We start from the raw sequence: 15,204 nt of genomic DNA on the forward strand, positions 1-15,204 counted from the left end.
TCCCTGTCCGTTTTTAAAATTGATGAATTTAATTTGCCAATTTTTGCCACACACTTCCCTCTGTAGATAATACCACACAGCCCCCTGTAGATACTGTCACAGTCCCCCTCTAGATAGTGCCACACAGCTCACCTCTAGGTAGTGCCACACAGCCCCCTTGTACATAGCACACCCCCCGTAGATGGCACTCCACCCTTCCTGTAGATAGTGGCACTGTAGGGGACCGCTCCGGGGATCGTTCGGCCGACAGCTATTCCTCCCAATTACCCCATACACATGCAAGAATTTTCAATAGAGGGACAGTAGATGCCAGACTCCTTTAGCTGCGGCTTATCTTCTAACATACAATATGATTGGGCATGTTGAAATTCTACACGCCGGACCCTTCTCTCCCCTGACATAGTTACATAGTTAGTACTGCTGAAAAAAGACACATGTCCATCAAGTTCAACCAAGGGACGGGAAAAGGGAAGGAAAACATTTCTACACATAGGAGCTAATATTTTTTTGTTCTAGGAAATTATCTAAGCCTTTTTTAAAGCCATCTACTGTCCCTGCTGTGACCAGCTCCTGCGCTAGACTATTCCATACATCAGTGGTTCCCAACCGGGTTGCCACGGCACTCCGCTCATCCACTGCAAAAAAAAAAATGTAAAACATTATTATTATTTTTTTTTTTGCTACAAGCTCTGCCCCCGACGTTGTAGCAGACGTGACCCGCGGACGTCTGTTACGAGTACCGCCCACCGCTTCTCACTAGAAGCCTGACGGAGGGAGAGGAGCCATTAATGCTGGGCAGGGTAAGTATTTTTTTTTCTTTAGTTTGTTAGCAGTTGTGTGAGAAATGGAGCCAGGAAGTTGTAGTCCTCTCCTCTTATACCTCCTCTCTTTAATGTCCTCTGATATCCCATAATAACGTCCTGGACATGATGGTAGTTGTAGTTCTCTCCTCTTATACCTCCTCTCGGTAATGTCCTCTGATATCCCATAATAACAGCCTGGAGATGCTGGTAGTTGTAGTTCTCTCCTCTTATACCTCCTCCCTGTAATGTCCTCTGATATCTCATAACAGCCTGGACATGCTGGAAGTTGTAGTTCTCTCCTCTTCTACCTCCTCCTTCTGTAAACTTTCTCTGATATTACATAACATCCTGGACATGCTGGGAGTTTTAGTTCTCTCCTGTTATATCTCCTCCCTGTAATGTCCATTGATATCACATAATAATAGCCTGGACATGCTGGGAGTTGTTGTTCTCATACCGCCTTATTTATTCCTTCCCCAGGAGTAAGCACGCTTTCTCTCTGTGATGGTCACTTTACTAGAGGGGCAGATCGTCATTTTATCGGGTTGGACGGAGGCTGGTGGTGGCTTTACTGGAGGGGCTGATGGTCATTTTACTGGGGGGGACGGAGGCTGATGGTGACTTTATTGGGGGGGCTGAGGCTGATGGTCACTTTTCTGGAGGGGGCTTATGGTCTCTTTACTGAGGGGTCATTATACTGTGAGTGGGGGGTTGATGGTAATTTTACTGTGAGTGGGGGGCTTATGGTCATTACTGTGAGTGGGGGGCTGATGGTCATCGAGTGGTTTCCACCTCTGACCTCCCGTTGAAATTAATAGAAGGCAGAAAACACCTGCGGCGCTCGTTTGGTGCTTTTTTTGTCTGCAGTTTTTGCATTCGCTTCAACGGCTTAAAAAAAATGTGGGCAAAAAATACAGCAAAAGAAAAAAAAGAGTCAAACAATGCTGACAATTCAAAATCTGCCTCAAAATTCCTAAATGCATTTGGAGGCAGATTTTTAGTTTCTGCCTAACAATAAAACGTTGTGTGAACATACCCTAAGAGTGTAGTGCTTGTTTTCAGCCATTTTTTGTCGTTTTGTAAACAATTTTTGGTAGGGGTGCCCTGAAATTTTTTATTCCTGGGGTGCCTCGAGCCTGAAAAGGTTGGGAAACTCTTCCATAGATTCACAGTACAGAAGGCTTGTCGCCTCTGCAGGTTGAACCTTTTTTTTTCTCCAGACGGGGGGAATGCCCCCTTGTATTTTGAGGGGGTTTTACATGGAACAGGATTTCACCATATTTTTTGTATGCGCCATTCATATATTTATATAAGTTAATCATGTCCCCCCTTAGTCGTCTTTTTTCAAGGCTAAATAGGTTTAATTCTTTTAATCTTTCCGCATAATTTAAATTCTCCATGCCCCTTATTAGTTTAGTTGCTCTTCTTTGTATTTTTTCCAACTACAGGGCATCCTTTCTATGAACTGGAGCCCAGAACCGAACTGCATATTCTAGATGAGGCCTCACTAATGCTTTGTAAAGTGGCAATATTATATCCCTGTCCCGCGAGTCGATGCCTCTTTTAATGCACGACAATATCTTGCTGGCCTTAAAAGCAGCTGATTGACATTGCATGCTGTTATTTAGTTTATAATTTACAAGTACACCCAGATCCTTCTCAACAAGTGACTCCCCCAGTGTAGCTCCCCCTAGGACATATGATGCATGCAGGTTGTTCATACCCAGGTGCATAACTTTACATTTATCTACATTAAACTTAATTTGCCATTTTGATCTTGGAAATAAGCTTTTTGATACTGACGTTCCTACATCGCCTTCTATCGGATTGCTTTCCATGGTTCCTGGATCACTCCCACACACTTCAAAAAGGGCATCTTTAGGCATTTTCTGACTGCAGCTAGAACTGTAATCCCACGTCACTGGAAGTCCAGTACGGACGGTGCCTTCTTTGCAGGAATGGGTAACTGAAATTAATGGGATTATGATCGGGGTAAATCTGAGATCTTTGTTCAAACTTGGTCAGTGTGGTCCGGATTTCGGGGTGGTGCTAGTCTGCCTCTCTGGTTGGATGGCCTCTTTTGAACGCTCACATCGCCAATTTTGTGTGCTTTGGTCCGTTTGTGTTTCCCTCTGTTGTCTTGTGTTTGTGTAACTTTGTGTTGAACTTAACACTTAAAAATGTCATTACTACTCGGTTTTTGGGACTGGTTTCCCTACATATTGCACTACTTTCGCTTTGGTTATTGTGCTGTTACTTGCCATTAGATATTATTTCCTTCCTTTAAATTTTTGATGTTTGGTAGGCTACCTCCTACCATTGTTCTTATGTCTCTGTAACATTTTCTACAGCTTGAATTTATTGCACTGCGTGCAAACTTTTGAAATTTCGTGAGATGTATTATATGCTCTGTTTTTATATTCTAATAAAATTATTGATAAAGAAGAAAAAAAAACTTCATTTGCCAACTAGATGCCTAAACACTTTGTTTAAATCCACTTGCAATTCACGAACATCTTCCATAGTCTGAACTAGATTACATAGCTTGGTGTCATCTGCAAAAATAGAAATAGTGCTATTAATCCCATCCTCTATATCATTAATAAATAAGTTTGAATAATAGTGGTCCCAGCACTGAACCCTGGGGTACACCACTTATAACCAAGGACCATTCAGAGTAGGAATCATTGACCACAACTCTCTGGATACGGTCCTTGAGCCAATTTTCAATCCAATTACAAACTATACTTTCTAATCCTATAGTCCTTAATTTACCCATTAGACGTCTATGAGGGACAGTGTCAAATGCCTTTGCAAAGTCCAAAAACACTATATCCACAGCGGCCCCTCTGTCTAGGCTTCTCCTCACCTCTTCATAAAAACAAATCAGGTTAGTTTAACAACTTCTGTCCTTAGTAAAACCGTGCTGGCTGTCACTTATAATACAATTTTTTGTCACATAATCCTGTATATAGTCCCTCAATAGTCCCTCAAATATTTTCCCCATGATGGATGTTAAGCTTACTGGTCTATAAATACCCGGTGAAGACCTAGAGCCCTTTTTTGAAAATAGGCACCACATTTGCCCTGCGCCAGTCCCTTGGCACTATACCAGTCACTAGCGAATCTCTAAATATTATGAAGAGGGGGACAGAAATAACTGAACTAAGCTCTTTAAGAACTCTAGGGTGTAACCCATCTGGTCCCGGGGCCTTGTGCACATTTATTTTATTTAATTTAGCTTGGACCATATCTACATTCATCCAATTCAGTATATCAACTGATATATTAACAGCACCGGCACCGGCTACATCAGCTGCTCTTTCTTCTGTTGTATATACAGAGCTGAAGAGCCCTTTTAGTAACTCTGCCTTCTCTTGATCCTCTGTGACCAACTCCCCATTACCACTATCTAAGGGTCCTACATGTTCAGACCTTGGCTTTTTTGCATTTATATACTTGAAGAATATTTTGGGATTTGTTTTACTATCCTTGGCCACCTGCCTTTCATTTGGTATTTTTGCTAATTTTATTACATTTTTACGGATTTTATTACGCTCTTTATAATTTAAAAAGGCTACAGATGTACCCTCAGATTTGTATTTTTTTAAATACCCTTGTCCTGTATTGACCTTTTTACAGAAGGTGTAAGCCATGTGGGGTTTAATTTTAGTCGTTTATACTTGTTAGTATGACAGGATCAGGACAACAAAATGTAATTCAAAGGATGTAAGGGTTATTAAATTGTTTACGTAGATTATTCCTATAAACTGTAATGGTTCAAAGGGGGTAGTACTGTGCAAAAGTTTTAGGCAGTTGTGGAAAAATGCTGCAAAGTAAGAATGCTTTCGAAAATAGTGTGAATAGTTTTTTTTGGTTTTTTTTTATCAATTAACAAAATGCAAAGTAAATGAACATAAAATAAATTTAAATCAAATCAATATTTAGTGTGACCACCTTCTGCCTTTAAAACAGCATAAATTATTCTAGGTACACTTGCACACTGTTTTTGAAAGAACTCGGCAGGGAGGTTGTGCCTTCTGTGGATGTAGGCTTCCTTAAATCCTTCTGTCTCCATGTACTCCCAGACCGACGACGATGTTGAGATCAGGGCTCTGTGGGGACCATATCATTACTTCCAGGGCTCCTTGTTCTTCTTTATGCTGAAGATGGTACTTAATGACATTGGCTTTATGTTTAGGGTCGTTGTCCTTTTGCAGAATAAATTTGGAGCCAATCAGACTCCTCACTGATAGTATTGCATGATGAATAAGTATCTGCCTGTATTACCATTCAAGGGGTATTCCCATGTGGGACATTTATGACATATCCAGAGGCTATGTCATAAATGTCAGATAGATTCGGGTGCCACTTCTGGGACCTGCACCTATCTCTAGAACGGGCCCCCCGAAACCCTGTTCTATCTTTTTGTGCTCACGCTGACTCCCGGCCACTTCCTGATTACATGGTCGGGAGTTACGGAAACCTCGGAACTCGCTGAGCTACTCTGTTTCCGTAACTCCCATAGTAGTAAATGGCAGTTACGGAAGCAGCATAGCATGCGAGCTACGCTGTTTCCATAACTATTATTCAGTTCTATGGGAGTTACGGAAACCCGTAACCCCCGACCATGTAATCAGTAAGTGGCCAGGAGTCAGCGTGAACGCAAAAATCTAGAACTGGGATTAGGGGACCACATTCTAAAGATAGGTGCGGGTCCCGGAAGTGGAACCCACATCTATCTGACATTTATGACATATCCTGTGGATATGTCATAAATGTCCCTCTTGGGGAAAACCCCTTTAATCCTGACCAAATCCCCAACTCCATTTGCTGAAATGCAGCCCCAAACTTGCAAGGAACATCCACCATGCTTTGCTGTTGCCTGCAGGCAGATGGGTGTACTTGGGTCCCACTGGTTTCTGCCAGTTCTGAGCTGGTGTCACTGCTGGACTTATTCCGATTTTGAAGAGAAGTGAGCATGATGTGCCTTTCATCTGCTGCACTAAGTTTCCTTGGCTGACCACTGTGTCTACCGCCCTCAACATTGCCTGTTTATTTGTGCTTCTTCAAAAGCGCTTGAACAGAAACATCTTGAAACCCCTTGTCTGATTTGAAATCTTTGCCTGGGAGAGAACTTGCTGATGCAGTATACCTACCTTGTGTCTTCTTGCTGTGCTCAGTCTTGCCATGGTGGACCTGTGACATGAAACGATCTTAAAGAGGCTCTGTCACCAGATTTTGCAACCCCTATCTCCTATTGCAGCAGATCGGCGCTGCAATGTAGGTAAGAGTAAAGTTTTTTTGTTTTTTTTTTAAAACGAGCATTTTTGGCCAAGTTATGACCATTTTTATATTTATGCAAATGAGGCTTTCTAAAGTACAACTGGGTGTGTATTGTGTGTGTACATCTGGGCGTTTTTACTTCTTTTACTAGCTGGGCGTTGTGAATAGAAGTGTATGATGCTGACGAATCAGCATCATCCACTTCTCTTCGTTACCACCCAGCTTCTGGCAGTGCACAGACACACAGCGTGTTCTCGAGAGATCACGCTGTGACGTCACTTCCTTCCCCAGGTCCTGCATCGTGTCGGACGAGTGAGGACACATCGGCACCAGAGGCTACATTTGATTCTGCAGCAGCATCGGCGTTTGCAGGTAAGTCGATGTAGCTACTTACCTGCAAACGCTGATGCTGCTGCAGAATCAACTGTAGCCTCTGGTGCCGATGTGTCCTCGCTCGTCCGACACGATGCAGGACCTGGGGCAGGAAGTGACGTCACAGCGTGATCTCTCGAGAACACGCTGTGTGTCTGTGCACTGCCAGAAGCTGGGTGGTAACGAAGAGAAGTGGATGATGCTGATTCGTCAGCATCATACACTTCTATTCACAACGCCCAGCTAGTAAAAGAAGTAAAAACGCCCAGATGTACACACACAATACACGCCCAGTTGTACTTTAACTTTAACCCCTTAACGCCGAAGGACGGATATATCCGTCCTCAGCAGCTGCTAGTTCGCGCAGGAGGACGGATATATCCGTCCTGTGATCGCGCGGGTACTGACAGTTTACCCACGCGATCAGCGGCAGGAGCACGGCTGTTATACACAGCCTGGCTCCTGCTGCAACTGCCGGAATCGAAGCACGCGCCGATTCCGGCAGTTTAACCCATCAAATGCCGCTGTCAACAGTGACAGCGGCATTTAATGTGTTTGACAGAGGGGGGAACTCCCTCTGTCACCCCATCGGCGCCCCCGCAAACAAATCGCGGGTCGCCGTCGGGTTTCCATGACAGCCGGGGGTCTAACAAAGACCCCCAGGTCTGTCTTCAGCATCTGCCTGTTAGGCGATGCCAGAGGCATGACCTAACAGGTTGCCTGTCAGTTTTACACTGACAGGCAATAATGCTTTGGTATACGAAGTATACCAAAGCATTATATATGCGATCGGCATATCGCATAGTGAAGTCCCCTGGTGGGACTAAAAAAAAAAAAGTAAAACCGTTAAATAAAGTTTGTGAAAAAAAAAATAAAAAAAATTACAGTCAAAGTCAAATAAAACAACTTTTTTGCCCCAAAAAGTGGTTTTATTTAATAAAACGGTCAAAACAAATCACACATACACATATATGGTATCCCCGCGATCGTAACAACTTGACCAATAAAATGAACACATTAATTAAACCGCCGGATGAACGGCGTCCAAAGAAAACGCAAAAAACAACGGCAAAATTCTCTCTTTTCTCCCATTCCCCCCATAAAAAATAAAATAAAAGTTCATCTATAAGTCCTATGTACCCCAAAATAGTACTAATGAAAACTACACATTGTCCCGCAAAAATCAATCCCACGTACGGCCACATCGACGGAAAAATAAAAAAATTACGCCTCTTGGAACGCGGCGATGCAAAAACAAGTAATTTTTTTCTAAAAGGGTTTTTATTGTGCAAACGTAGAAAAAACATATAAAACCTTTACACATTTGGTATCCCTGTAATCGTGCCGACCCATAGAATAAAGTTAACATGTTATTTACGCTGCATAGTAAACGGCGTAAATTTATAACGTGAAAATTAATGCTGGAATAGCTGCTTATTTTCAATTCTCTCCTAAAATAAAGTTAATAAAAGTTAATCAATATGTTATAAGCATCTAAAAATGGTACAATTACAAAATACAACTCGTCCCGGAAAAAACAAGCCCTTATACGGCTATGTCGACGGAATAAAAAAAGAGTTACGACTCTTGGAATGCGACCGTGGAAAAACAAAAAATAATCCTTGGTCATTAACGTGCAAAATGGCCCGGTCATTAAGGGGTTAAACACACCCAGTTGTACTTTAGAAAGCCTCATTTGCATAAATATAAAAATGGTCATAACTTGGCCAAAAATGCTCGTCTTAAAAAAAAAACAAAAAACTTTACTCTTACCTACATTGCAGCGCCGATCTGCTGCAATAGGAGATAGGGGTAGCAAAATCTGGTGACAGACCCTCTTTAAAGGAATAGTGTCACGAAATTTTTTTTTTAACATCAGTTTGATTTTAGTCTTTTATTAAAAACTTTTATATTTATTTGTGTGTTTGTGTTTTACTTTTTTTTATTTTTACACTTTTTCTTCCCTATGGGGGCTGCCATTTTTTACTCCATTTCTGTATGTGTCGATTAACGACACATACAGACATGGAGTACGGCAGCCCCAGTCCCATAGTGAATGCGAACGGGGCCCGTTCCATCCACTATGGTGTACGCCGTCTGTGTGGGAACGGCGCATGCGCCGCTCCCACACAGTCCAAGTTGAACTGCGCGCCGTCCGGCGCCATTTTCCTGTGGACCGGAAGTCGCGGCCGGTCAGTAAGATTACTACTTCCGGTCGCGGCTTCCGGACTTGTGCACATGGAGCAGCGGCAGCAGACGGAGCGGACGGACCGGAGGGAGCGGCGGCGACTGGAGCAGGTAAGTGATTTCTATCTATGTTCGTGTTTCAGTGTGTGTTTACTACTGTATGTAAACCTACTACACTGTGTGTTAGCTCAAAAAATGGCGACACACAGTGTAGGAGGTTTGACCGTTCAATCCCCTCGTTTCTCCCGGCACTAGCCAGGATAAAGGAGGGTGGGGATTCTGAGAGCTCACTAGAGCGAGTGAGTTTTTCCCAATTTTGCAGCATAAAGCAATGTGGTTGCTTTACCACATGCAATGCTGCAATTTTGGGAATTGCTCCATCTAGTGACCAGCACTGGGAAATATTATAAATTAGAATCTAATTTATAATATTTCCTGACTCGTGAAAAAAATAAAAAAAATTAGAACAATGTTTAATCACCCACACACTAATTGTTTAACTAAAAAAAAAAAATACATTTTTTGCTAACAACACATTCCCTTTAAACAATCTCACCTTTGTAACTCCCCCCAGTTTTAAGCTTCCTGCACTGCGGTTTCTGTTAAAGCTAATGACTGTGCTTCAACCTACATGTGAAAATGATGATCATTATCACCAGTTTGGTATAATTGGTTAATCATACACCTGGCTATAATCCTACAAAATCCATGACTTCTGCACGTTTACCTAGAAGAGATTATTGATGTTTTGAAGGCAAAGTGTGGTCACACCAAATTTTGATTTAGATTTCTCTTCTGTTCATCCACTTAATTGTATTTTGTCCATCAATTAACAAAATGCAATTAACACTTCTAGTTCGGAAAGCATTCTTACTTTGCAGCGTTTTTCTACAACTGTCTAAAACTTGTGCACATTGTATATGCTTTTAATGATGGAAGAGAGTATGACTACACAGTCAGACTACATAGGGTTTGTTGTCTGTTACCATGGAGATGCATATTTCTTCATAAAAACTGTAGAAAGAAAAAATCATGACTATGTTCGATGTTGCTTCATTTTTCATTTTAGATGCATTGGGAGACTTAAAATAAAATAAATGTTTCACAGGTGTACTTAGATTTTACTAGAGCATGGCTGGTACCAACCATTTTGCAAGTCTTTGTGGACCAATTCAGAGTTGATGGTGGCTCTTGTTGTTTGAGTAGAATTTCATTGGCTGGTTAACATATTATTTATTCCAAAACCGCATCAATGAAAACCTTTCATTTTATGGTAATGAGATTCACAATTTCTACAGCTTATTAAGTATACATATTATCTCTTTTTACATTTCTCATATTGGTACAGTTTTTATGATTATTTAAATCTAACTCTTGCATTAAATTGGCTTGGATCACTGAATATTTGATCAGTATTATCTAAGCATTATAAAAATACACTTATCTACTGGACTTCAAGTGGCAGTGCCCTCAGTGATCTAAAGTGCCCTGTAATGTATTTTTCTCTGATATTTATCAAAAGGAGCTGTCATGCCAAGCTCTCAGAAATAAGTTTGCCAATACTCTGCCTTTGGTAGATATGGGTTTTGCTGTAAATGAGCAGTTCATCTCTCAAATATTTAATGTCATTTTCTTTTATCCATCCTGTTAGAAAAAGATGTGAACCGCACAGACCGAACAAACAAATTTTATGAAGGCCAAGATAATCCTGGATTAATTTTACTCCATGACATTTTGATGACATATTGTATGTACGATTTTGATCTCGGTAAGTAGATGTTAATAACTATAGGAAAAAGTGTCTTTACTTTTAATTAACTAATATGACTTTCTTTCCTACAAGTCTGGTTTGCTTCATGGCTATGTAGATTTAAAGGGCACATTTATTTTCCATTAGTTTTCTATATCTTTGTGCATCTGAATGGTTTGTTATATTATTTTGGGGACGTAAAAAGCATGTTCGTTTCTCATCATAGTTGTTGGCAAGGCTGTGACAATTGTCAGGCTTTGTTCAGACTCTGTAATCCATCACAATACAGTAACAAATGTGTTATTTCTTTGTGACAATATATGACTCTCGGGGTAGGCGATGTAATGTTTATTTTCCTCTATAGTAACAAACCGGAAAAGCGATCACGAAAGAAAAATTAAGTGATCAGTAATGATAAGGTTTGTATTGATGAGTGTCAAAGCTAGCATTCTTCTGGAATTGAAACCAGTTTTCTGCACACCAGCACTTGAAAAGAATTTTGCTTTAATTTAATAATGGTAACGACCGATTGCATTGAATAATTCTATAATGTATAGCTGCCTGGCTAAGCTGTAAAGTTTTGTGTGTGGGTTGACAAGTTCTATTCAGACTAGATGTAATCTTCCTTTCTCAAGTGCTGCTTTGTTAGGAATTGATCAACCTTCTTTGCAGATAAGAAAATCAGACAGTTAGGCCCCATGTCGACTTCACTTTTTTCCTTCAAGGTGCTATCCGTTGTCACGGATAGCACCCTGAACCCATTCATTTCTATGGGGCAATGCACACTTCCGTTGTTTTAACGGAACCGTGCGGCCGTTCCGTCAAAAGTAGGGCATGTCCTACTCCTGTCCGTTTTTGACGGAACAGTCTCGGCCTTCTCATTGAATTTGGTCCGTGAAACAACTGGCTGCACACGGAAGCCATCCGTGTGCAGCCCGTCTGTGACGGGACTGTCAATAACGGCCGATCAATGGCTGACGTTAGTGTGCATGAGGCCTTAAGTACACCATAAAGCCATAACATTAATACCACTGACAGGTGAAGTTAATAACACCGATGATCTGGTTACAATGGTGCCCGTCAGGGGATGAGATATATTAGGCACCAAATGAACAGTTAGTTTTTGAAGTTGATGTATTGCAAGCAGGAAAAATGGGCAAGCGTAAGGGTTTGATTGACTTTGAATGGAAGAGGGTGGTCTAGTCTGATGAATCACGTTTTCTTTTACATCATGTAGACAGCCGGGGCGAGTCTGCGTTGATTACCTAAGAAAATATGGTACCATGATGCACTATAGGAAGAAGGCAAGCTGGTGGAAGCAGTGTGATGCTCTGGGCAATGTTCTTATTGAAGACTTGGGTCCTGGCATTCATGTTGATGTTCCTTTTACACGTACCTAAACATTGTTGCAAGCCAAGTACACTTCATGACCACAGTATTTCCTAATGGTAGTGGCCACTTTCAGCAGGATAGTGCACCCTGATACACTGAAAACATTGTTCAGGAATGTTTGAGGAACATGACAAAGCATTCAAGGTGTTGACTTAAAAATTTTTCTATCTCCTGAACAATTAGGATAAAGACATACTGTATGAATGTATGGAACAACTCTTTTTCTGTGGAAGGTTCTACCATGTTGTTTCCCATGATTGAGGCACAAAGAAAATATTACAGAAATGTGGGGATAATTTATACCTGCCATAAACCATAGCTAATTTTCAGCAGAGGCCACAGATATCAATGTAATAATTATGGGGGAAACCCAATTGTCCCTCTGTGTCTGCTGTTGGGTGAAAAAAAGTCATCATGTTGGACTGTAACATCCTTGAGAAAAGCGTTATCAGAAGTATTTGGCAGGTACTTATTTTCTGTTCCCTATGGCAATAAACATGCATGCTCAACTTCCATCTTCATTGTAGTTTGTAGTGCAAGCAGTGAAATAGAGCTCTTGATGTTGTCAAACTTCCATTTCTTGTTTCTAGGGATGTCTGGGAAATGCTGAAAGTCCCTGGGCCATTGCCCAGTTGCACACCCTATAATCTAGACCTGCAAACAACCATATAAATGTCCGCTACCAGTGGCGTAACTAAAGGGTTTATTGGTCGTGGTGCAGAAGTTCAGCTTGCGAAACCCCCGCAACTTATTCTTCATGGCAGACGGCCGCAGCCCATCCGTAACTTTCAGCTGCGTTGCATCTTAAGTGACCCATTGATAGAGCACTAGCAGCCAGGGGTATTGCTAGGGTCATAAAAGAAGATCAGGGGAACAAGGCCCAAAACATATGTTTTGCCCTTCCTTCCCCCCCAAAAAAAAATGTATATCGGAGATAGCATATCTATAAAACTGCAACCCCTATAGCTATGCCACTTGATAGATACAGCGGGTTAGCAGACCGTATCACACATGATAGGTTAAAGCTGGCCATACTCATTAGATGTATGTTGGCCGAACCCACTGTTTTCGGTGGTGTTGGGGAGGCGTTGGGAATAGCTTTTGGCCATATAACTATCTAAAGTGTATGGCCAGCTTTAGATACAAAGGCTCAGCAGACCATATCACACATGATAGGATTAGCTACCGTGCCTTAGCAGACCGTATCATAAATGGTAGGCTTAGGTACAGCGGCTCAGCAGACCATATCCTAAATAAAAAGGCTTAGATAAAGCAGCTCAGCAGACCGTATCCCACATGCTATGCTAAGATACACGACTCTGCAGGCAGTATTGCACATGATAGGCTTAGATACGGGCCCCAGCAGACCCTATCCATATGCTTGCGCTCCTAAGTCAGGGACTCTTTGTCGCCAAGCGCAGTGTTTGGTCCTGACACCGTTCAGCTTCAGGACGATATGTGCACCGTGCAAACAACGTCCTGACACTGAATGGCGTCAGGTCCTAGTGCTGTTCCTACCTAGTGCTGTTCCTGGAGTTGAAGAGAACCTCACTCGGGAACGAGGAGGGTAGGTCAATTGAGGAGTTACTATAGTAACGGGCCCATGTGTTTTCACCTATTGGAAACTACATAGATCCCATTTTCCTTGTGACAAACAGATTTGTTTATATACTTTCAATTTTTGTAGAGACTATTCGTGTAAAAAAAAAAAAGAAGCTTTTTATATACTGGTCATTCAGATTTTTATGCTACCCTGTCTGAGGGCAGCACAAAGTATGACAGACACACTGATTTCAGCGCTCTGTCACTTTTTAGTTAATGTTTAGCAGCTTCTGAGAACTTACAGGTTATATTTGCGCTCAGTCAGTGCTGTAGACTTGGAGTCCAATTATATGCATGATATTCACACCCTCCCCAGCCGCTGATTGACACATTTCTCCCTATGCACAGTAATAGAGTTTCTGCTGAACTTTCTATGCAGACAATACAGTGAGAATATCTGTATGTACACACATATATGTAACTTGAAAACGTTAAAATAAACTGAATAACAAAAAATAAGAAAATATGAGTGCAAAAACAAGCACAAGAGTACAATACGATGCAGGAAATGCATATATACAACCAAACATACAAACTAAGTTGTGTCGAGTGAAAATCTCAGAATACAGCTCTGATATGCAAAATTAGGAACATAGAATATGCAAATAGTTACAAGGCAGATAGCTACATTATACATTGTGGGGAGAGCCCCAGGTCAGATAAAGGTATTCGTGTATGATGGGAGGGTTAAACAGACAAATGGTGACAGCCATGACTATCCAGCAGGTTGTAGACTACTCATCCGTTGGTAAGGTGTCGTGTGAGGCACACCTCACAAACCACTAGTTGGAGAGGAGGGTGCCATCCACCTGAGGGCAATAACTTTACTGGCCATAAAAAGGCACTTCTTAATAAATAGATATCTATGGTGAGGCCACTGATCAGGGTCCTTCAGAAGAAACAAACAGACAAAGCTTGGGATTCACAAGAAGGTAGACAGTGAACACACCTGAGAGAATGTCTGACATTCCTCCAGAAATCTACACTCTGTGGACAAGTCTAAATGAGGTTCCAGAAGTCAGCCCTCTCGGCCTTACATCTATGGCAGCAAGAGGCTGGAAAAATCCAAGCCCTATGGAGTTCCATAGGCGTGAGATATGCTTGTTGAGGGACTGCCGTGGACACTAGAAGTGGGAGGCAACTATATCATTAAATTCATCATCCGTAAGGGGGGAAAGACTGTACCCACTTTGCCCGTGCTGACGGGCGGCACAATTTATAGAATTATAATACATGATATACAGCAGAGACCCTAAAACCAGGGGATGTAGTGCCAAATGTATTTAGCAAAGGGAATTCAATGAAGTCAACTGTGTCATAACCTGGAATTTGCACCTGCAGGCCATGTCTAAGTTGGAGAAACTGGTAAAAGGCTTGACGTGTGGTACATCAAATGACTAATGAATCTGTTCAAAAGTCAGCCGGGAATCCCCTGTTACCAAATAGGAGATTTAGAGAATGGCCCTTTTGCTCCAGAATTCCCATAGCAACAAAATAGCGAGGTCCTAGAACTCCAAAACCATTTTGTGACCATCTGGTGAGCCAGAGTATGGAGAGGTGTCGTGGCGCCTCAAAAGAGGAAGGCCCCCACCCCTCCAAGAAAAGCTGAAGGCTATTGCGCCCGGTCGAGTACTGCAACAGCATCTCCAACTCCGTTCCCATTGAGGGTAGAAGCCAGGGTTGAAGTAATCTAACCTGAGACACAAGGTAGTAGAGGAAGAAGTGGAGCAAGCACAATCCTACATTCTCCTTCGTTCGCTTGAGTGAAATCAGTTATACTTTGATTCTGGAGCTATGGGAGATAAGATACAT

General features: G+C 41.8%; 1 protein-coding gene across 2 annotated transcripts in view; it reads left to right on the forward strand.

The window, feature by feature from the left end:
- TBC1D15 (TBC1 domain family member 15) overlaps positions 1–15,204 on the forward strand; it is a 156,951-nt gene that overhangs the window by 124,451 nt on the left and 17,296 nt on the right. For both annotated transcript variants that reach the window (XM_075856961.1, XM_075856962.1), the window contains one exon: positions 10,300–10,416. In XM_075856961.1, the coding sequence (XP_075713076.1) occupies positions 10,300–10,416 (117 nt within the window). The remainder of the gene's footprint in view (positions 1–10,299; positions 10,417–15,204) is intronic.

This window comes from Rhinoderma darwinii, chromosome 3 (genome assembly GCF_050947455.1).
Source record: "Rhinoderma darwinii isolate aRhiDar2 chromosome 3, aRhiDar2.hap1, whole genome shotgun sequence".
Lineage (NCBI taxonomy): Eukaryota > Metazoa > Chordata > Amphibia > Anura > Rhinodermatidae > Rhinoderma > Rhinoderma darwinii.